Genomic DNA, 21935 nt, shown 5'->3' with positions numbered 1-21935 from the left:
TTTAAATATCTGCAGAATTGGACTCTATTTTGTCTTGTTTGGTTATCATGATAACAGAAATATCCAAAATTATGAGTTTTAAGCATGCGTTTGGACATAGATTTAGTTGAAATTTTGAAAAATTAAAGTTGAATTTTATTTGAACTATATTTCACTTTTAAAAAGTAGAAAAAAAAAAGTGAGTAGATTTTTTTCCACCTTGTTTGAATATATAACAAAATAATATTTTTGAAAAAAGGAAAAAAAAAATCTATGTTCAAACACCTCCTTCGATCTATTGATAGGTCATGGGTGAGGTGGGTTTGTCAAGTGAATTGGTGTAAAATTTATTCGAATCGAGTTTTTATATCAAGTCAATATATGTATGTCATGTGTTTAAATTTAACGTTCATTTTACTTCATTAAATCACATAACAATGCATTTTGTATTGATTTGATGTAAACAATCGTTACGATTTAGTTTTTTTTTCGTAAATTGGGTATTTATAATTAGGAAGACACATACTTTTATAAAAAAATATAGCAAAAAGTATATTTAAAGTAGACTATATTTATCCCAAAAGAAAGGGTTTTTGAAGTAGGAAGTTGCAAAGGTAATTTAAAAGTATTTTGAAATTGTGTATTATGTATTTCAGTTGAAATTTGTGAGTAGAAATATATTTTTTTTCTTTTTTTTCACCTGATTAGAATGTATAACTAAACAATTTTTTTATTTTAAAAAAAAAATCATATTAAAGATGATTTTTTTGGTGGATGAGTTAAAATGTACAAATTCATATCATTCATGTAATATCCCCCACTGTCATGTTCTAAGGTGACAAAAAGACATAGATATAAACCTTATTTCATGATTGTCTTCTCTGGCTTCTTCCTTTATAATTTATCTTAAATATATCTATTTATTATTTCATATAAATTTCAAGATTACTTTTACGTCTGTCCTTTCTATTTTTTTTTTTTAATATTTTGGTAATGTAGTATTATCATAATTGTACCATATAGTGATTCAAACTTTACATAAATAGTGGGTTACCGTATCCACTGCGTTTTTTGTCTGATTTTGTGAGATTAAAACAATATAGTATATATCACCCTTATAAAGTCAAAATTATGATTCTTACCAAGTTCACAACTCAAAATAATAATTAAATATATGAAACCAAAGTAGGTGAAGATGTATTTTATGTTTATGTGTGTATCATGACTTCTATTTTCCTAGAATTGCGGTAAAATGCATTTGGGGTTTATTTGAACACCGGATTCATTTTCTTGAAAAAATATATTATATATATGAAATTAAAATTAGTTTTTATATATACAGTAGATGTTGAATTTTCTTACTTTGTTTGTATGTCTATTTTTTGAATTTTCTTAGTGATAACTCTGACTTTGTTACTAACATATTGATAGGTATTTTTCATTTTTAACGGGAGATTTCTGATTCAAACCCTAAACATTGAATTATTTTGTTAAGTATTATTCACGTAAAACTTTGATAGAAATATAAACTTAATTGAGCTTTAATACGACTAAGTGACAAAAAAACAATAACGAGAACGTAGAGAGTGTAGTCATTAGATGGTCCTTCAACAGTACCATTGTCATTACGAGCACGTTCTTAATTTGACTCGTATAGTAGTACGGTAAAATTTGGTCTTCCCATTTATTCTTTCAGAAAATTCTAGTGATCATATATATAATTTTCATCATATAAAATATGAGATTAATAGTAAATATTTGATACAAAAGAAATAAATTAAGATACGTGTAAATTGATTTCAATATCATAATTATTTTTTTTAAAAATTTTTTAAAATTTTTTTATCACTTAAATCATATATATATATATATATATATATATATATATATAAAACTCAAATATCCGAGATTAAATAACTACCAAATGTTAGAATAACAAGCAAATTAATCAAAGAAGACTTGCGCGGTGAGTGAAATTAAATACACAACTACATCAAGGATATTTAATAATTTATTATTTAAAATTGTTTTACTTTAATTGTATTGTGCAATTTTAGGGACAATCAATTGAATCTTTCACAACATAGATCCAATTTTGTCTTCCCTCAAACTCCAAAGGAAGCTGGTCTCATTAACATTAGATTTTTGGATTATGAGTTCTATTCAATTTTTTTGTTAAATTGAATATCTAGTTTAGTAGCACAAATTTTTAACTATTCAAAATTTCAAAATTAGATTTCTTATATTCAATCAATACTTATATAATACTAATAATTTCAATTTTCAAATGTCTAAATTAGTACCAAAAAAGAATCATTCAACATGAAATTATACAACATAGACTACAACCGACTAATCGAGTGACCATCAATACTCTAGAAAGTTCTAAGAAATAAATTATTAAATTAATTAAGATTATCAATTATTAAAATTTGAAATATATAAACAAACTAATCAAAGGTTCAATTCAATCTAATTTATAATATACTGTATTTTTTAAAATTGAAAGAGCAAAATTAAAAAAAATAATAATAAGAAAAATGTTAAGAAAGGAAAAGTCATTCGTCTTGGCGCCAAATAAGACAATTCCAATTACGCGATGAAACATAGAAATCTCCACCTTACACGTTGCATGATGGAATCGAATTGAACGACAGAGATTAAACCCCTGCTCTGCACGAATCAAGGCCAATTTCATAACAGCTTTATCAGTCTCGTGAAACGCTCACTCTGCTTTCAATTTTTTGTCGTCTCTGAGAAGGAAAAAAGTGATACTGTTACAGTTTTTTTTGAAAGAAGAAAATCAAGGGTTTCTACTGTGATTTTTGCTTCACGTTGAGATCAGGAATGAGGAGAAACCCAAAAGCTTCAATCGACCCGATCCGCGCAAGCAAGAGGATAGCCAAAGCAAAAAATGTGATGAATCCGATAGTTGCCATTGAAGCAATAAATAAGAGGAACCCTGAAGTTGCCGGATCGGAAGTAATTACAAGGAAGACAACAGTGGTTCCAGAAATTGCTGATGAGTCAACATTGACGAAGAAGATCAAAGCATCCAATAAAACAGCCGATACGAAGGTTCTGTATACGATCTTATTTTCAAACTCTTGTTTGATTTTTTATGCTTTGTTTTACATACATACACTTCAGTATTTTTTTTGCTTATTTAAATAGTACTTTATCCCTCCTGCTTCCGCTTTGACGATAGAAAGTATAAAAATTGTGTTTCGACATATATTTTATATGAAAAGAATGATTTTTTTTGATCGGAAGTCCAAAAATCCCAAAAATTGCTCAGGCCTTTGGAAATCAAATTTCATAGAGGGTGTTTATAAAATTGCCGCCCATCTTATATTAAGTAGAAAAAAGGTTTAAGAGACCGTAGAGGTATTTTCATTGTTTTATTTTTGAGATAACTAATCGCGATACTATTATTTCACTCTCCAGCATGAATAACTTATCTTGTTACTAATTAGGACTGGGCATAAATTGGGCCAACCCGAAACTCTTAACCTAAATCTAAAGTTTATTGGATTTTTTTTTTAGATTATCTATTAGACTAAGCTGAAATCTTTATACCTTGTAGAGAGTTTGTTTAGTTTTGGCGATATGTTTCATATTATCGTAATAATTTCTTAGGACAATATCCAACGCGACTCAATTGTTATATGTACTTGTCTCTTATGAAGTTGTTGTGTCTATTTGATTACTGAACAGAGAGGCAAAAGGCCCTTTGCAAGTAAAGTTCCAGAGACAGATAGCAACTACAAAACTCTGTATTTTGACTCGCAAAAAAAGGTATTGCTTCTTCTTCATTAGTCCATTTGTTGAGCAGTAAGCTGCTTTAGTTAGCACTGATACGGACAATCTATAATGTCAACTCTAGGTTGAGGATTTGACAGAGCTAAACCATAAACAAGCTATTGATTTGAGCTACCGGAGTGGACAAGTTGATGCAGTAAGCCTACTCCACATCATTTGTTAAGCCTTGTTTTAGTATTTTACAAGATAATAATAATCTTATTTTACCAGTACGAGTATATAATTGGAAATATGAAGAATGTGGTGGCCTTCTCAAGTACAATGAGAGCAACTGATGAAGAGATGAACTTGTCTAAAGGAACTGCTCCGGATGGTCCTTCGTTGAACCTGAACCATCTCGAATGACAAGAACATATTCGTAGAACGTGTGTTCATCATCCTCATTGGTAGTGAATGTTTTTGGTGGCCTTCCATTTATTTGGTGGTGTTAAATGTACATGTATGTTTGAAATTAATAACTCTTGGTTGGTTTCTCTGCAACTAGTAGTTTGAACTCTTGTTGGTAAAGCTGAAAGTTGGTGTTGAATGTAATTAAATGACATGTTTTGCTCTTCTTAGTAAGTCTTCAACTATTTGTGATCGTTCTTTCTGTCAAATGAGGAAAACCTGCTTACACTTACCCGTTCTATTTTAGTTGTCTCTTTAGCTTTTTTTATGCTTGTTAAGAAAATAATAAATATGATGTATTAACTTTTTCTCAACGCTTATTTAAGTAAACAAAAATACAATGTTGATTTCGTTCGGTTATGCTTGGTAGATTGATTTTTTTGTCAAATATTGTGCGTACTTTTTTAAAAGTTGAGGGTATAGTTGAAAACAATTGTTAACTTTAATTTTGAATTTCTAAAATGAAAATATTTTGGAACAAATTTTATGAGCTAAAACAGTAATTAAAATGGAATGTACCACGAGAAAGAATTGCTTACGTGGCTAATATCTCTAAATCCTACCATTATCGGTTCGAGTCACCGAGCAATGGAAGCTCCCAGGAAGGTGTTAGCCACTTGAGCAACTCTTTCTTTTTATCGTAAATAGTTTCAAACTATTTTCTCCGTCCGGTATTGTTCGTCATGATTTCTATTTTTCATACTACAAAAATTGACTAACATTTTAACATGTGTTTTTTCATCATATTAATATACAAAAAATTGTAATTTATAGTACTTTTCATATAGTTTTAGAATATCTAATTGATGTGATTCAATTTACCTTTGAAAATTATTCAAATTGACTTTCGATAAACACAACATGACAAATAATTCTAGACGGGATGAGTAGCAATTAGCAAATTTGTTTGTGTGACCAATAAAAAGACAGCAAAACGAAAAACATTGATTTGGATATAAATCAACACATTTAATGGAACAAAAAATTGAGAACGGCCTTTTCAGTAAGTATCCCATTATGTATATGAGATAATTTATTTCACTGCTAAAGTATAAATGGTGAGATAAATAGTTCAAGGATTACCTAATACCTCCTATTTTGTTGCATGTGGAATTGTTATACATCTACATGAAAGTTTAGTCTTTTCATCGCTAGATCGATACTATCCTATTTTCTGAATGATGCGTAAGAAAACAAAGATGACTATAGTTGAGCAACAAATAATTTTTATCCTTTTATTGCCAATGAATTCACGTTGAGTCACTTAATCCTATTGAAGGTATGCAGATTCAATAAATAGGAGGAGGATTTTCATGAAGTTATTATATTTAATATATATAAGATTAAAGAAAGATTTTGATTTCTTTGATCAATGTAATGAAGATGGTATATATGACTATCTAAATGCAAAATAGTTTGATAAGAATAAAATCTGCATGATTTGTAGATGCACTTGATAAGAAAGAAAATGAAAATCTGTAAATATTGTAAGAATCGATCATAATATTAGTGTGTTTGTGAATATGAAATATTGTTGAAAATTAATAATACATAGGAAAAAATGTTATACATATTGATAATGGGATAATACTAATGTGTAAACCCAAAAAAATTTGTGGTAGTTAAGATTGCAGCAAGCTTAACTTTTAGTGGTGAATAATTGCGACAAATAAAGGCAATCGCGGCAGCTAAAGTCGCTACTAATAAGCACTTTTACTGGCGTTGGCGTTAAAATTTGGTGCTTTTAGCGGCAATAAATAGAGCACTAGTGACGACAAAAGTTGCGACCACCATTATAAATATCGTGACAACACAGCCTCGAGTAATATTTACTTTTGGTAGCAATTAATATATGAAACCGCGGTCGCAACTAATAAAAGCTTTAGTGGCGAACATAAATCTATTACTAGTAAATAAAAAGTCGCTACTAATAAGACACTTTTAGGCAGCGATTTTAAAGTTATTTGTGGCGACTTTAATTGCTGCAATAGTATCTTTTAGCGACGATTATTATGGCTGTTATTGTTTTAGCGGCGACAAGGAGATCTATTAGTGACGAAAGAGGTCGCTACTATAAGCTACTTAGCGGCGATTTAAAGCCATTTGTGGCGACTGTACTTGATGCTAATACTAACTTTTAGCGACGATTGTTATAGGTATTAACGAAGATAAAAGCCTGCATACTTTTAGTAGCGACTAGTATATGTATTAGCGTTAACTGATAGACGATTTTGCGGCGACTAAAGTTGTGGTTTCTTTTTCATGTGTATCGATTGTTGATTTTTCTAAGTTTATTGAAGATTCCATTTAGCATTAATCTTTTTTTTTAATGAGTCAATCAGAGAGAGATTATGCATCAATAGTTACCACGTTCACCCAAGCTAATCATGTAGAGCATTTGGCCACGCTTTTAGACTTCATATGTTTTCATTTTTTAGTCGTCTCAAGAAAATTCAACTGGTTGTCATTATGAAATTGAATTTGCCTTTATCTTAGCAAAGTAGTAGTGACGAAGAAAGAAAACTAGTTACGTGACATTTTTTACTTTAAGATAAACGGAGGATTCAACGTCATAACTAGCATTGCCCCCACTTTCATTATATGCTACTAACTAGTAACAACATCGAAGGTTTCCATAAACTTATAGGCTACTAAAATATTTTGACTTATGATAGCTCACAGAAGCAAAGCCACGATACAGTTGTTAACATAAGTTTTTTTGTAAGCTTAACATTATGTATTATAGACTCTAAAGCTCCATTAAGATCCCTATGAATTTTCTGTCAAAACTTGTCATCTCAGAGATTAAGCTGATACTAAAGCCAAATTAGCTTGCACCATATTAGCTTTTAATTAGCGCAATGAACATATTTGTTTAGAAGAACTACTTTTACATAGTACAGAGTCTATTGACACTAGAGGGGAGCTTAGCCGTCTGTACATTTTAGAAGAACTACTTTTACTTTCCTTTGCATAGTGTAGAGTCTAGTGACACTAGAGAGGGGGGGTTAAGGGGGAGCTTAGCCGTCTGTACATTTTTTACAGGTTCGAAATTTCATCGAACGGAGTAGAGAATCCTAACTCCTCAGTCATTTCAGGTAGGGCAGTCAGAAGCTGTTGTAGGCAGTGTAATGACTCTGGTGTTGTAAGATCCGCAGAACCCACACTTGTGATACAACCAATGGAAGGGTGTCCGGCATTTCTGTTCACAATCATTGCAAAGAATATCCTGTATATGAAATGTCATATTAGATGGATGATTTTTAAGGAAAATATGGGTTCACCACACAAGTATCATCACCTAGCACCAAATTAGAAGTTAGAACAACTACCAAACCGATCATCAAAATTAAGTATCGACTAGAACTTTTTCCCCCAATAAGTACGTATCAACAATGTCACCATGTGGCAACAACAACTCACAAAATAAATCACTCTTCTGTTCCTTCTAGACTTCTTTTAAGTTTTATGGAGTAAACAAAAGAAATTACTTAAGAAAATAACCAAATAATCATGCTATATAGGTATTTTCATCCCACCAACATGACCGAAGAATCATACTATACATGTTCTCCATCCCATTGACAAATTGACAACCTTACAAAATATGTCAATGCAAGTCCAAGAACTTTGAAAAAAAATGTGAAATGGAAAAGTGAATTAAGAAGGCAAACCTGCCAATGATTCCGGTACTCCTCTGGAAGAACCTCATTAGCCAGCAGAGCATCTAGCATTCCAAAATAAACCTGGCAGGCAAAATGTCAATGACTGTTAAAATATCCAATTCTCTCAGAAGTCCTTCACACTAATTACACCTTCAAGGACAATTTTATGAATTACAACAGCTCAGCGAATAGAACCCATCCAACCAACCCTCAAAGATTGCCCCCCTCCGAGGAAAATCAAGAACACGAGAAAGGAGAAAAAAGATGCAGCAAGGAGAGGCTCAACTCACAAATCAAAAGAAAATGATTGAATTTTTTTTAAAAAATGGACACTCTTCATAGCTGCTGTGTGATACTTTCAAAAAGTGATCACAAAACCTCAGACTACCTGATACTCAACAACAAAGAACACAAAACTTCACAACTTTAACATGCACGCACTCCTCAATTGCCAGCGATCGTGCTTGGAGGCAGCAACGATAAACATTTTAGTTGCATAGTAAAACCAGGGGCGGACCCACATTGGGTCCAGGGTGTTCACCTGAACACCCTCGACAAAAAAATACACGATATATATAGGTAAATTTTTTATATTTCTGTAGATGCATATATTTTGAACCCTCAATAACAAATAAAAATAGATGGCTCAATGGTAAGACCCCTAAATATTAAGCTGCACGCCCTAGGTTCGAATCCCTGCAACATTTATTTATTTTCCTTTATAGTTTCAATTTATTTTTGTTTAAAAAAATCAGTTCTGTTTTTCAAGCATTTTTTATTTTAAAAACGTGCCAAAAGTGTGGTTTTAAACCCAAAAAAATTCAAAAGACCCATTTCGAAAGACATTTTGAACCTCCTGAAAGAAAATCCTGGGTCCGCCACTGAGTGCAACCTAAAAAGAATATTACAGAAGGAGATCACTAGAAAATTCTCTTACCGCCATATTACCCATGGATTTGCTGCATATCGGACAAATGTAGTTACTGGAGGCATATTCCTGGCAGAGAGAGCATGATTAAACTTAAGCAAACTTGAATAAAGTGAATTAGTTCTCAAAAGTCTTTACAAGTCAAAGAAAGTATGCATACTGTACAATATGATTTGAAGTTTCACCTGAAAGCAAGCCGAGTGCATGTAATGCCCACAAGGCAGAGGTCTAACTGTTGCACTGGAAGTAAACAAAAACTCACAGCAAATGGGACAATTTGTTTCTAACGCCTTCTCCAAACACTTGTGATCTACCAAACCTTTTCCCAGACAACAATTGCATTTCATGCAATGATAAAAATCAATTCCAAGACCATGTCCAACACGACAAAGGTTGCAAGAAGGACAGTGATATATCGGCCTGATACACAAGAAAATCATTCAGTAGAAGAAAACTGGCTGTTCTCATACATCAGTTTTCCAGAGAAATAGAGGACGTGTCAATCCCATTTGTTTTCTTTTATTTCATTGCCTATCCCATTCCTGGCTCCAGAGAAATAGTGAACATGTTGTTATGGGTGGGCTGGTTCAAATATTAGTTATTGTTGGGATTATAATACAGAGATTGTTTATGCCAAGAATAAAAATGAAGGGACTGTTATATGGTGAATACTATTGTAAGTCTATGCATTAAATAATAATACATGGAATGTCATTTTATATGCAAGTACTTTACCCGCATATTGCTAGCTAATACACAGAGGCGGACTACACGTTAACTTAGAAAAAATCATGTATATATATGATATCTATCTTAAGAAACTAGAAAAAAGTAGGATATAATCATCATAAAAGTGCCCTTGTACAGTTGGTATAAGCTAGTGATGTCACCTACAAGACCCAGGTTCGAACCTTGCTATTACCAATTTTATTTTTTTTAATTTTAAGTTTAGCTTAGAGCTTACATTGGTGCACCCAAAGTCTTCGAAACCTGAGTTCACCTCTGCAGTAATACACATACTCTTTATTCCATATCTATCACACACAAAACAATACAAAATTCTAACATAACTTAATGCTGGTATTACACATTAGTTAGGACTTCTTCTTATACGGCCAACCAAAAGCTGCACTAGCTATGCATGAATTATTTTTCCTAGTCCCTCCAACCAAACAATCCTTTAGTGACCTATGTAAGCGATAAGCCTACAACCAGGTGATATTGTCAAGAACTACGATACTTCCAAGGTCATTATATTACAAAAACAGATCATGCAACTCTTCCCCTGCTAATTGAGGTATACTTAAAAGATGCACTCAAAGGATAAACCTGTGAAGTAGGCTTTAAGCTCTAAAATTAAAATCTGAGTGGACTCGTCTACCTCTCGTCGTCAAAGAACTTGCATATACTGCAATAGTATTTTGCCATGGAAAATCCATTGCATGATGGTGTCGTGCAGCTGGGTCTAATTGGTTGAACTTTTAAGCAACGCATGCACATCATCTCTAGTGTCGCTTTCCTAGAAAAAGAATAAACTTGAGACAAAAAGAACCCAACTACAAGCTCAAGCTTTTCTAGCTAAAGTTTACCTGTCCATTGAATGGTCGCTCACTTCATCATGGCAGAATCTGCATGCAAACAATTTTCCACAGCAAGCTGCAAGAAGTTTGCAGTTTCTTTTGTAGTGTTCACATCCAAAAATCTGCTTCTCCTTATCTCGAAAAGACGGTGAATACCCAACAACATCTTCACTACGTGAGATTTCTTCTGTTGATGCTTGTGATTTCTGCTGAGAGGCTATCCAACGGCTGAGTACATGGAAAAATGACCAAGCTGAGGTTTACTATCTATTTATCTACAGTTCAAGATGCAATACATAATAATAGCAAAAGGAAGCACCCAGACAAACCTGGTCATCAGATTTTGAATTAAATAAGATTTCCTCCTTGGATCAAGCGTTGAATCCCAGTGAACTTTTCTAATCTCCGACTCAAGTTCTGTTTGATTCATACGGAAAATGTCTTTCCAACCGGGTTTGAACATATGGTCACTCTGATCCAAGCCTTCATGTGAATCAACACCTGTCTTATCAAGGAACAGATGTTAGTTACCTCCATTAGATGCAATAAACGGTCAAGCCATAAATTAAGCACTGAACTGCGAATCCAAGAGCAGTATATGCAATGAAACAATAAATGTCATAGCAATAACCTCTGTTTGTATAGCTATTTTGCAAGGTTTCAGACTGCGAAGATACTTCGGGATTTCGTCTCCAACAATCGTTGAGCCATTCACTAAACATGGTGTTTCTTGTAGCCTGCTTTAATGTGTCCATCATCTTATTCTGCTCATCCTGAGTAAGAGCAGAAGTTACCCAAGGCAGCATTGACTGAAGTACTTCAGCCCCTGTGCTTCCAATTATACGACCAACAATTATGTCTTGTTCCTCCATAGAGAAATGCTTGCCAAATAGTGGCCACAGCTCATGTTCTTCTCTGAATATATGCTGATCCAGGCTAACTCTGATTGATTTACACATTCCTTGAACCTTTGTGGCAAGCTCATTGTATTTTCTTTTGCAATCTCTATCATACAGGCCAGTAGACTCGAGAATACTACTCCCAGATTCCTTCTGGTAGGCCTCCTTCAACCCTTTGTGAAGTTCCGAAAGATTAGTGAGGGCAGATGATATGTCTTCAAACAGCTTCTCCTCCTGCTTATGGTCCAACATATAGGAATGAGACACATTGTGGAGTGCTTCTTTAGATTCAAGTTCAGGAAAAACTATCTCATCCTCGGCATTACTGTGGGCTCTGTACAAACCCCAAAGCAACCGAAATCTTCCAATGAACTGCCGAAGAAAAGTCTCCGGACAGTCACTAAGCTTACCAGATTCAACATCAAGATACTCCAAATCTTTTTGTATCGCCTTATGAAATTTGAATATGGTGTCAATGGGATGCACTTTATGGTTGGGTTGAGAAGAGGTACAATCTGTCTCCCAGACAAAGAGGCTTGACTCAAGAGAAGGAGCAGCAGAGCTGAAGGTCAACGAACGAAGAGATTTTGGTGTGGATATAGTAGTTAGTACTAGATTATTATCACTAACTCCCAATCCTGGGACACGACATGACTGATCATTGCAAGATATATTACAAGCATTTACACCCTTGGACAAGTCCAATGTATCATCTTTTGAGCAAAGAGAATTAAGGTTTCTTTTGAATGGCCTCTTAGAATCATCAGAATGAACAGAGAGAAAACATGGACAAGGTGCTCCAGTATAATATTCTTCAATGTCAGCAAATCTTTTTACAGCGCAGCAACCAGTGACACTAGAAGACAAACATACACCATCTGTACGTCCTTTACATGCCCAGCCAGATAATAGGGTCACCAAAGCAGTATCAGCTTCTGGAGCTGCAAGAGCAGAATTCAATTACATAATTCAGGAAAAAAACAAAGCTCCTGGCATATCAACTGTTCTAGCAACAAAACTATTCAGCAATACCTGCTAGCTGCAAGTTCTTTAAAAAACTTCTGGCTTCATCTTCAGACAGTGCTCCCACTAGCCAGGGTAAGACTTGTTCCATCAACTTCAATGGCATTAAACACAAACTTTGGTACAAAACTTTCCTCTGTCTGTCCCGGGTAAAATGCTTTCGAGCAAGAGGAAGAACCTATATGAAGGACAATACGGACATCACTTAGCTCTGAAGCATATTTTGCGGACATGGAGAGAAGGCAAGCAATAGCTACAAAAATATGTAGAAAGTAGATGCGAGTTCGAATGGAATTTATGGAGTAAGCAGACTCTGGAGCTTATTGAACCTACAGAGCAAGTTCATATTTTTGGGAATTAATGCCTGCCAATTTATTCACATATGGTCATGTAAATAAACAATCAGAACATAATAACTAAATAATTTCAGCAAGAAAAAAATAAATTTATGATGAACCCTACCTGAACTTCTTCATTGTGAAAGTGTTGTTTAATTGTCTCAATAATTAAGTCAGCCTGAGAATATAATTTGGAGAAAAATTCAGCAGCTGAGGTGGAATTGACTTCTGTGCATTGAATGCTCTCGATCAGGCAACGTAGCTCATTAAATTGAATTTCTTCCTCAGCATGCTCTTGGAAGAAGGAGAGCCCTCCATCTACTGCAGGAAATATGACCTTGTCCTCTGCAATGCTGCCATAAGGTAAATCTAAAAGAGTAAAATTTATGTTCAAGACAGGAAAAAAAAAATTGGTTTGTTGTGGATATGCAAAATTCAATCATCAGCATTAGTAAATTGCTCATATTACAGTTTCTAACAGTAAGTTCATACATCAATAGTGCAGGATATATAATTTGAATTGTTAGACAAAGCTCCAAAATGTCAGACCAGAAGCAAGATTAGCTGCCTGAACTTCTTCAAAAGATTAAAGACTAAGGGGTCATTTGGTTTGAAAACAAGTTATGTTGTCTAAGTTATCCTGGTATTATTTCTTATTGACGGTTTGGTTTATTGTATTAAAGATAACATGCATTACATAATTTATAAGAAGTTGCTAGTTTACAAAAATACCCTCCACAGTCTTTAGTAGAAAAAGTGTTTGAGAGACCTTAGGGGTATTTTTATAATTTTCATTGTTGTATCCTGGGATAACTAATCCTGATAAACGTATCCAGATACTAATTACTAATCCTGGAACACTTATCCAGGATTCGCAACCAAATAAGGGATAAGGCAAATTATTATTTAGGACTATCTATGTTTGTCCAGCATAACAAACGACCCCCTAAAGGTATTACTTTACCAGTCCTTGCAACCACCTTATATATGTAATTTTTGGTTTTTCCAACTCGAACTTGAGCGATTTCTTTTTCCTTTACTTTTTTTTTTGTTTTTTAAAGAGAATAAAGATCTGTAATACAAACTTTTTTCGGAGTTGTAGAAATCAGCAATATTCTTGTCCCTCATTAGCATACAATACAGAAAAGGTCCAAAGGGTGGTTGAGCTCAACATCAGAACCCTTTAAGACTGTTGAGTGACCTATCAACCATCAACTTTACCCATTATATACAAGTAAAATGTATGGCTTTATAGACAACAGGCAATTTCTTTTCTTTCCCAAAAGCTCTAATTTTCAGCCATAAACAATAAGTGAGGCATCATAGAATTTGATGAAATAAGAATAAATCATTACAGGACAAGAAGACTCATCAATTATGTCTTTATGCTCTTTTATTTGAACGGAGATCAAAATAGAAACGACAGCATGGTATACATAGTATCTTCAATGGAACTGAAGTGTCATAAGATTTGACGAATTTCTATCTATCAAATAGTGAAATAAGAATTTTTATAGACCAATACCTGTGAAATATGCAGACTTGAGCTATAAACTGAAGTCTTGCATAAAAAGCTGTCAAACTAGATAATTCTCCCGCCAACTCAATTCTTCTAGCCTCTGCTGCTATTTCATCTAACTCTCTCTTAATAGCATTATGCCAATGCAATACTTCATCAATTGGATTTCCAGAATCAGTATCAAAAGAATCACCCTTTAGCCTGAATTTTCTTTTCCCAGGGCTGGAAGATTCACACACACACTTCTCGTTTCCTGACGCATAAGTTTCAGTGACAGAGTTAAAATCCACAGAGCCTGGAGGGTCAGCATCAACATCGTGCCCACCAACTGCAGTGACACACTTTCCACCTTCCATCCAGGAGAAAATTACCTTCAAGAAAAGAAGCACAGCAAGCAACATGGTTTAAGAGGAGAAAATAGAAAAGGCAAACACAGAGAGAGAGAGAAGTGGTTAGCATCTAGAAGTTAAAAAACCTGTTGGAGAAGCTTCTCTTTTGGAATAATCATAGACAAGCACTTCTGCATATCCTTGTGCTCATCAGGTGATATAGAGGATGAAAGCCAGGGAAGGAACTTTTTCATCATATTCACAGGAATGCTACAAAGGAATTGCCAAACAAGTGATGCCTGCTCATCCATTGAGAATTTCTCAGTGAGCAAAGGGAACACCTGTCAGAAATATTTGTAGTCAATAAACATATAAACGGTATGGGTTCTCAAAGCAATTGGATTTTGTGAGATCAATACTGACATCATGTAGGACTTTTGGAATAATTTTTTTGAGCAGTGACTATTATTTTATGGGAGTATTCACTAAAATATAATGTAATAAGATACAAAAAGAGATCCATACAAAGTTACTATCCGGTCACACCAATTACACAAAGGCCCAAGTAAGAATGGTCTTAAGAAAAAGAGTGAGGGAAAAAATGGAATATGCAAGAAACGGACAACATCAACTACCATTGTGGCAACTTCACATCACCAAAGAATTCAAATTCCGTATTTATCCCTGTGAGAACTACAAAACTTGAATAATCCCTTATGTGTGTGAGTGCACATATAAGTTCCATGATACACAGCTTCAAACTCAAGATATAAAAGTAACGATTTTAATTAAAGATGTATACTAATATTTTTCTTTATAATTATAATATACTCTAATGACACGTTAAACATGTCTTGTTGATAAGTTCTTAATCATATAACTGGAAAATTCTAAATAAAATATTATTTATGAGGAAGAGAGTTTGACTCGATTAGAAGATATCAAAAGGACACAAGTAATTTGATATTTTATAAAATAACATGATTTAAAATATGTAATAAATACAATTCGATGAAGATCGTAAATAAAAAATGTTGGCATCTTTATGACTTTGTAAGCATGTAATTTCTTAGTTATAGATAGAAATAAATTTATTTCGCTTATTAAGTTTAAATATCATTCGTAATTTCATGTGGCATGAGTTCTTGCAAAATTTATTTTTTTCATCTTATAGAATCATCTAATGCTACAAAAGAAAACGACGGGAGTATTAACTGAAAATTAACGTAATAAGTGACAAGAAGAGATTCATACAAAGTTACTACCAGGTCACACCAATTATGTTGAGTATCCCACATCCGTGGAAAAGGTCATTTAATCTCCTTATATGGTTATGGGTAATCACTTCCCGATGAGTTAAACTTTTGGGATTGAGTTAGGCCAATACATTTCTTTCTCAAGGAATAAGGTTCATCCGAATTCATTGTTTTCGATATTCGTCTCCCCAATCTTTTTTTTTTGATGACAAACCCGCAACCGCTACCCTTTGGGTGCGCACAGGGTAAAACACCCTGTCCTATGCAATAGCTCGCAAACCACTTAGGAGAGGTAACCCGCACTAGGCAAGCCTGCTGCAACGAGCTCGATCCAGAAGGCAAATCTCTTGCTTTTGCTGGCAAGGAGTTTCTAACTTGAGACCTCCAACATGGAAGTCCCAAGCTCAAACTACTGGGCCACCCCGAAGGGTTCGTCCCCCATCTTATATTATCCACACTCCAAATGTCAAATCATGGGCATGAGGAGAGTGTTGAGTATCCCACAATGGTCGGATAAGGTGTGAGCGGGAATATTGAGTATACCATATTGGTCGGATAAGGCCCTAGGGGGAGTGTAGAGTATCCCACATCGGCCGGATAAGGTCATTTTATTTCCTTAAATGGTCTTAGGTAATCTACTCTTATGAGCTAACTTTGGGATTGAGTTAGACCCAAGATCTATTTCTTTATCAAATTACAAAGGCCAAAGTAGGAATGGTCTTAAGAAAAAGAGTGAGGAAAAAAATGGGAATATGCCGGAAAAAGAGAGAAAAAGATAGCATCAACGCACGTCACATCACCAAAGAATTGAATTTCCAAATTTACCCATTAGGACTACAAAACTTGATATATATATATATATATATATATATATATATATATATTATAACCCAACCATTGATAGGCTAGGTTACACCGATAGGTTATATCTAGACATAAATATACTCAAGGCAAAACCAAACTTCTTGCAAGTAGTTGAGCTTTCTCCTGTTTTTTGGTGGGATTAGGCCAAGTGGGAGCTTGGAAGTGTCGTAGTATTAGTCGTATACATGCAGTTACTTGATTTTGATAGTTGTTACCATATCTTGTCCTTTGTGATTAGTTACCACGTCAAAGCACGCTTAAAGCCTGAAGTGAGGCTCAAAACGTTTTGAACGCTTCGCTTCGCTTTATGTGAGCTTCACTGTCATCATCAAGGCTCGAAGACATATTTTTCCTTGAGTATGTTTTCTCCATTTGCACCTTTTTCTCAATAAAGCCCATACTTTATGTGTGCTTTGCACTTAAAGCCCCATTGAACCTTAATGGTTTCTTGCGTTTTTCGCTTTTGATAACACTATTCATAATTACTTTGACTTGTTGCACCTGAGTTGAGTGTCTTTTGGAAACAACCTCTCTACCTCCACGAGGTTAGAGTAAGGTTGGGTTTACACCCTACCCTCCGTAGAACCCACTGGTGGGATTTCACTGGGTGTGTTGTTATCCTTGTAATGAAGTTCCAGTTTGTACCGAAGATGGGTATTGTTCATTGATAATCATATTATGTTGTAGATTCTTTACTTTTTGGTATACTACTTGTAAAATAATAAACTTCTTTGTATGAATGTCTTAATTAAATTCTTTTTAGATAAAAATATTCGAAGATATCAATAAGCTCATAATGAAGAGGTAATAGCACGAGCTTCTAGAAATCTCAACAACTATCATGCAAGTATAACAAAAATTAGGCTACTCCTTTATTAGTCAAATTCGAGAGTTGGAGCACTACATTTGTTCCGCATGGAATATTCAATAAATGTTTTTTCAACTTCAACATACTTTTATAGAGTCTAAGGTAATAACAATAGACGAGTGTATAATTGGTACAGTTGCACATGAGTACGGAGTTACCCCAACTTCAACTCATTTGAAAAATGAATTGTGTTGATGATCCGCTTGATTCCATATTCAGGTGACCAATCCTATTTAACTGCTGCAGAAATAGGTCGAGTATCCGAAATACCAGCACTACACCAGCCGCAACACCTCTGAAGGCTCTGAAAGTTGGTTTTCCCTTCTCTATGGTAGTAATCTCATGGCTCATATAAAATAGGACATGGAAGAAATTGCATACAAGGAGAAGCAAAAAAATGATGTAACATCGCTCACATAAGAACATACAATTTTTGGATTAATAGAGACTGTAAAAACTGACAATTGAGATGGTATATTAATATATGGAATCCTTGAACATGAAACTTAAGCAGAGTCTCCTACATGAATACCTGTTCTTCCTCTTTTGACATGTGCTGACTAACAGAAGTTTGCAACGCCCCAGTACAAGATGCTAGCTCTCGTGGAAATCTTTCGCAATTCTGCTTCTCAGAATTTAAGATCTCAAAAAGGTGATCAAAAAGATCATTTTCACCTTTGTGCTCTAAGGAGTATGTTGGCGCTACATTCTTCACACGTATATCAAGAGCTGGAAAGATCACCTGCAATTGTTATAATCATGCTATCATCTCTAGCAAAGGCATGACAAGGAGACATTTGCAAAGTAGACCCAACTAGGAAACATCTCACTTTATCACGCATAACAAAAAAAAAGTCAATCATCCACAGTACTTTTTCTTATAATCCAAAAGGATTTCATCGCATGTTACACCAAGATGGTTTAACTTCTACAAGCAGTATGGCCTTCAGTATCCAGAAAATCATCCAACTATGTATACAAAATGAAATGGTTACACCAAGAACATCGTTCAAGCGAAAGGCCTCCTTTGACATTTTTATGTTGTTCTTCTTGCTCCTTCATAAGTTATTCAATATTTTTCTAGCCAAATCATCCAAAAATGCACAAGAGGTATTGTCTTCCATGTTGCACCTTTCTAGTCTCTATTCTCTCTATCCTCCAACTTTCTATAGCTTCCGCAACTTCTTTTAGAAGGTATCCAAGCTTATTATACAAAGAATACGCAAAGACCAGACTGAAATACTTCGCAATTAAATTGTATAGGGTGCGCATAATATCAGTGGCCTCTGCAGATTTAAACTTAAGGTCTTCACCATTAACCCCAAATCCATTATCATGTAATATAAGAAAGAGAATAAACACACTACCAAATGGAAATACAAACATATCATGTACGTCAATTGGCAATAGCACTGCGGGCCACCATTTTAACCATTAGACCATCAAATCATACAACATTTAAACAGAGTCTCTGTATCTCAACAAGATGTCAATCCTTAATCTGCAGTAGAAGAAGAATGTAATTTATATTCTAATTCCCATTGTGGTTTGATAAAGGGATTACTTTCAGGTATGAGCAGTCCACAAGGCTTGTTGAAGACTCTTTGTCCTCAACAAACAAGGAACAACTTATTTAGCATAAAACTAGATTGCTCCAAAACGGAAAAAAAAAAACTAACACCGTCAGAAGAAGTGCCAAGAAATTAGAGGTGAGAAGTATTGATTGATTAGGATCAGACTTCAGAGTGTTTTCCCAATTAAAAACAGAACAGACATTAACAGAGAAACATGTACACAAATCACTAGTCATAAGAAGGATGACAATAAGTAAACACGGAAGCTCACTAAAAATCAATAGCAACAAGAAGCAGCATAATGATGGAAATTTTAAAAAAAAATAAAAAGAAGAAGAGAAAATTTAGTTACTTAATAGAATGGCTTGATTAGCAATTCCATATACAGATAAGCCAATGCCACTTGATACAACAATGTTAAGACTGAAACTGAAGCATTCAAAAGTTGTTTGTTACCTCATCCTCAGCATGGCAATGGTGCTTGTAAACTGATCTAAGAAAACGGTACCGCTTTAGCAAAGGCTGTATATCTTCCAATTGTCCAGTAGCATACGCCAACGCCGAATGGTGAAGTGCATCAAGCTCCAGCCGAATTGCCTTATGAAAAAAAAGAAAAAACAGAATTGGAGACTCCTGCTTACCACCAGTCTCCTTTTCCAAAACTCCATTAGAAGACGAAGCAGAGGAATCCACCGCATTGACTCCCCCACCACATAAAACCGCTACTCCTCCACCTCCCTCTCTCCCTTGAGTCGCCATTCTCCACCGCTTCTAGCCCTAATTTCTCCAAAAAATTTCAACAATTCTGAATACTCAAAATAGAACTGGCACTTTCTCCTTCACGTCTAAAAGACAAAAACACACACAGTTTTCCTCTCTGTGTGTGTGAATTCATCAATTTTGCAACACGTAATTTTTCTATTAGAGAAGAAGAAGAAAGAAAGAAGAGAAATTTGCATTCAAACACTCCTCCGCCTAGAAAATGTCTGTATGTGACTAGCCAGTCATACGTGTGCACATAATACGTACCCCTTTTTTCTCAATTTAGATACACATAACTACTTTTTAATTATCAAATCATGAATAATTTTTTACACATAATAGGAGATTCCTAGTTATGGATTAGAACTGGTGAAATACTTTTCTTCCTACTTTGACCTGGAGCCCACGTGCCACATATCCACAATAAGAAAAAGTTGCTTAGATAATAAATACTTTTCGCCTTCAATTTTAGAATGAGATCAAATCATTAAAGTGATTGACAAATTAATCTTTGAAATTTTTAGTTCAAATTTCAAACATATTAAAATTTGACTAATTAATATTTACATTATAAAACTTTTTATATTAGGAATAAAGTATTTTTGGCAATAATAATAAGGTCGAACTTATAAATAGATCCCTAGACTTGTTAGGTTTTTTTCTTCAGGTATCTCAACTACGTTATTTTTGAACCACTCATAATTTGTTCATTTTAAACACTATTGGTTGATTTTGATCAGCTTTTCTATTGGCAATTGTGATCATATTGTAATGATTTTGATTGAAGGAATGAGATAAACTGCGTGAATCTCATTTGCTTTCTAATGTGTTCAAATGACTTGAAGTAAAACACAATTATTCTCAAATATATTCACTATCAATTAAGACTAATGAGTTCTGAAACAACATATCTATTCTCTATCTATATCCCTCACAAAATCTGATTCCACATCAACTTAAGATATTTGTTTAAAAGGAACAAATTATGAATGGTTCAATAATTTAATAAGAAAATAGCATAATTAAAGTACCTAAAATGAAAAATTCAATAAATTTTGAAATCTGTTTATATATTTGGTCAAACAATAATATGTTTTTTCTTAGTTTGGAAAATTACAACGTCTAAATCTGATTAATTAAAGGTAGAGAAAAGTAAGTAGGGACAAATTTGTCGTTTAGTGGCAGTCACTTGGATTATACCCACATAATCAGAAAGTATGATTTCATCAAATAAAGACAAAAGTGTAAGAAAGATATGTGTGTGGATGAGGAAAGAAATAAGTAGTTAATGGATGAGATTTTCAAAATTGATTGTTCATTACTTTCTTAGTTGGGAGATTAACCTTTTTTGTTCTCTAGTCAAATTTTAATTGGGAGATAAACTCGAACAAGTCTTGGCTTTTATTTATTTATTTTACATTGTTTTTGTATTATTTTAAACCCTTTGATTGTAATTAATTTTACATAGGTGAGGTCATTAGTGTGAACAATTCGTTTGGTTTGTTTAATTTTTAAGAAGTTAATTGGCATGTTCCTACCAGTATTAAATTACATTAGATCATCTGATTCAAAATGAGGTTATCTTAAAAATATTATAAAAAATTATCAATCCCGCTGTTTATGTGAAATAAATAGTTTGTTAATTATGGTAGAGAGTATATCCTTAGGTAATTATCCCAACCATAAGTTAAAAATACCTATGAGCAAAACAGCAATATTTTTAAATAATATAAGTAAGCGGAAAGATTCCATAGAATTTTGTGTTCACAAACTATTCAATGAATGTCTGAAAAATGGGTCAATAACTGGCAAGATACAGAACTGATTTATTACTTTAAAAGAAAATTAACTCATATAAACTAAGCAAATTGATACAAAGTCAACTTAAATTATTACTGATAACGGACTTACATTGTTTTGGGACAAGCAATATTCTTCTTTTCTTTCTCTTTTTTAACCAAAAAAATTAGGTGGTGTTTTTTTTAATGTACATGGCACGCAAAAAGCTTGTGCAGAGAGTGTGTTGGGGAATAGAATCACATATCAAACTCAGTCTAAACAAAGCTATACAGTCGCAATACACGCTTTCAAATATTGATACTTGTGAATATCTCATACCATTCTTGTGCACCAAATTAGAAA

The 21935-nt window shown here is 33.8% G+C and overlaps 2 protein-coding genes across 4 annotated transcripts; one reads left to right on the top strand and one right to left on the bottom strand.

Moving 5' to 3' along the window:
- The first annotated feature begins 2624 nt into the window (after positions 1-2624).
- LOC101260626 (uncharacterized) lies at positions 2625-4420 on the top strand. The gene is made up of 4 exons (XM_004235779.5): positions 2625-3057; positions 3697-3777; positions 3866-3937; positions 4012-4420. Exons 1-4 carry the CDS (start codon positions 2827-2829, stop codon positions 4144-4146), a joined length of 519 nt encoding a protein of 172 aa, XP_004235827.1. The 5' UTR covers positions 2625-2826; the 3' UTR covers positions 4147-4420.
- A 2579-nt stretch (positions 4421-6999) lies between these two features.
- Positions 7000-20213, bottom strand: LOC101263990 (zinc finger protein BRUTUS). 3 transcript variants are annotated; one of them, XM_004235703.5, is made up of 14 exons: positions 19488-20213; positions 17990-18199; positions 14616-14810; positions 14147-14511; positions 12746-12974; positions 12293-12461; positions 10993-12201; positions 10691-10862; positions 10371-10589; positions 10163-10300; positions 8967-9201; positions 8791-8850; positions 7863-7934; positions 7000-7417 (listed from the first exon to the last, which is right to left on the bottom strand). In XM_004235703.5, exons 1-14 carry the CDS (start codon positions 19788-19790, stop codon positions 7283-7285), a joined length of 3711 nt encoding a protein of 1236 aa, XP_004235751.2. In that variant the 5' UTR covers positions 19791-20213; the 3' UTR covers positions 7000-7282. The 3 variants fall into 3 exon arrangements, with proteins under 3 accessions (XP_004235751.2, XP_010318621.2, XP_010318620.2); XM_010320319.4 differs by having other exon boundaries at positions 17616-18199; positions 19488-20066; XM_010320318.4 differs by lacking the exon at positions 10163-10300 and having other exon boundaries at positions 19488-20116.
- Positions 20214-21935: the final 1722 nt, after the last annotated feature.

This window comes from Solanum lycopersicum, chromosome 3, assembly GCF_036512215.1.
Source record: "Solanum lycopersicum chromosome 3, SLM_r2.1".
In the NCBI taxonomy this organism is placed as follows: Eukaryota; Viridiplantae; Streptophyta; class Magnoliopsida; order Solanales; family Solanaceae; genus Solanum; species Solanum lycopersicum.
The sequence above is the reverse complement of the archived record's forward strand: the minus strand, read 5'-3'. Positions and strand labels throughout refer to the sequence as shown.

Excerpts from the sequence above, each read along its gene's own strand:
- LOC101260626 (XM_004235779.5), top strand. The coding sequence starts at position 2,827 with ATGAGGAGAAACCCAAAAGCTTCAATCGACCCGATCCGCGCAAGCAAG. Across the intron at positions 3,778-3,865 it reads ATTTTGACTCGCAAAAAAAG|GTTGAGGATTTGACAGAGCT; the intron begins GTATTGCTTCTT and ends TGTCAACTCTAG. Across the intron at positions 3,938-4,011 it reads GGAGTGGACAAGTTGATGCA|TACGAGTATATAATTGGAAA; the intron begins GTAAGCCTACTC and ends TTATTTTACCAG.
- LOC101263990 (XM_004235703.5), bottom strand. The coding sequence starts at position 19,790 with ATGGCGACTCAAGGGAGAGAGGGAGGTGGAGGAGTAGCGGTTTTATGT. Across the intron at positions 14,811-17,989 it reads TGTCAAAAGAGGAAGAACAG|GTGTTCCCTTTGCTCACTGA; the intron begins GTATTCATGTAG and ends TATTTCTGACAG. Across the intron at positions 9,202-10,162 it reads AAGTTCTTTGACGACGAGAG|GCCGATATATCACTGTCCTT; the intron begins GTAGACGAGTCC and ends CTTGTGTATCAG.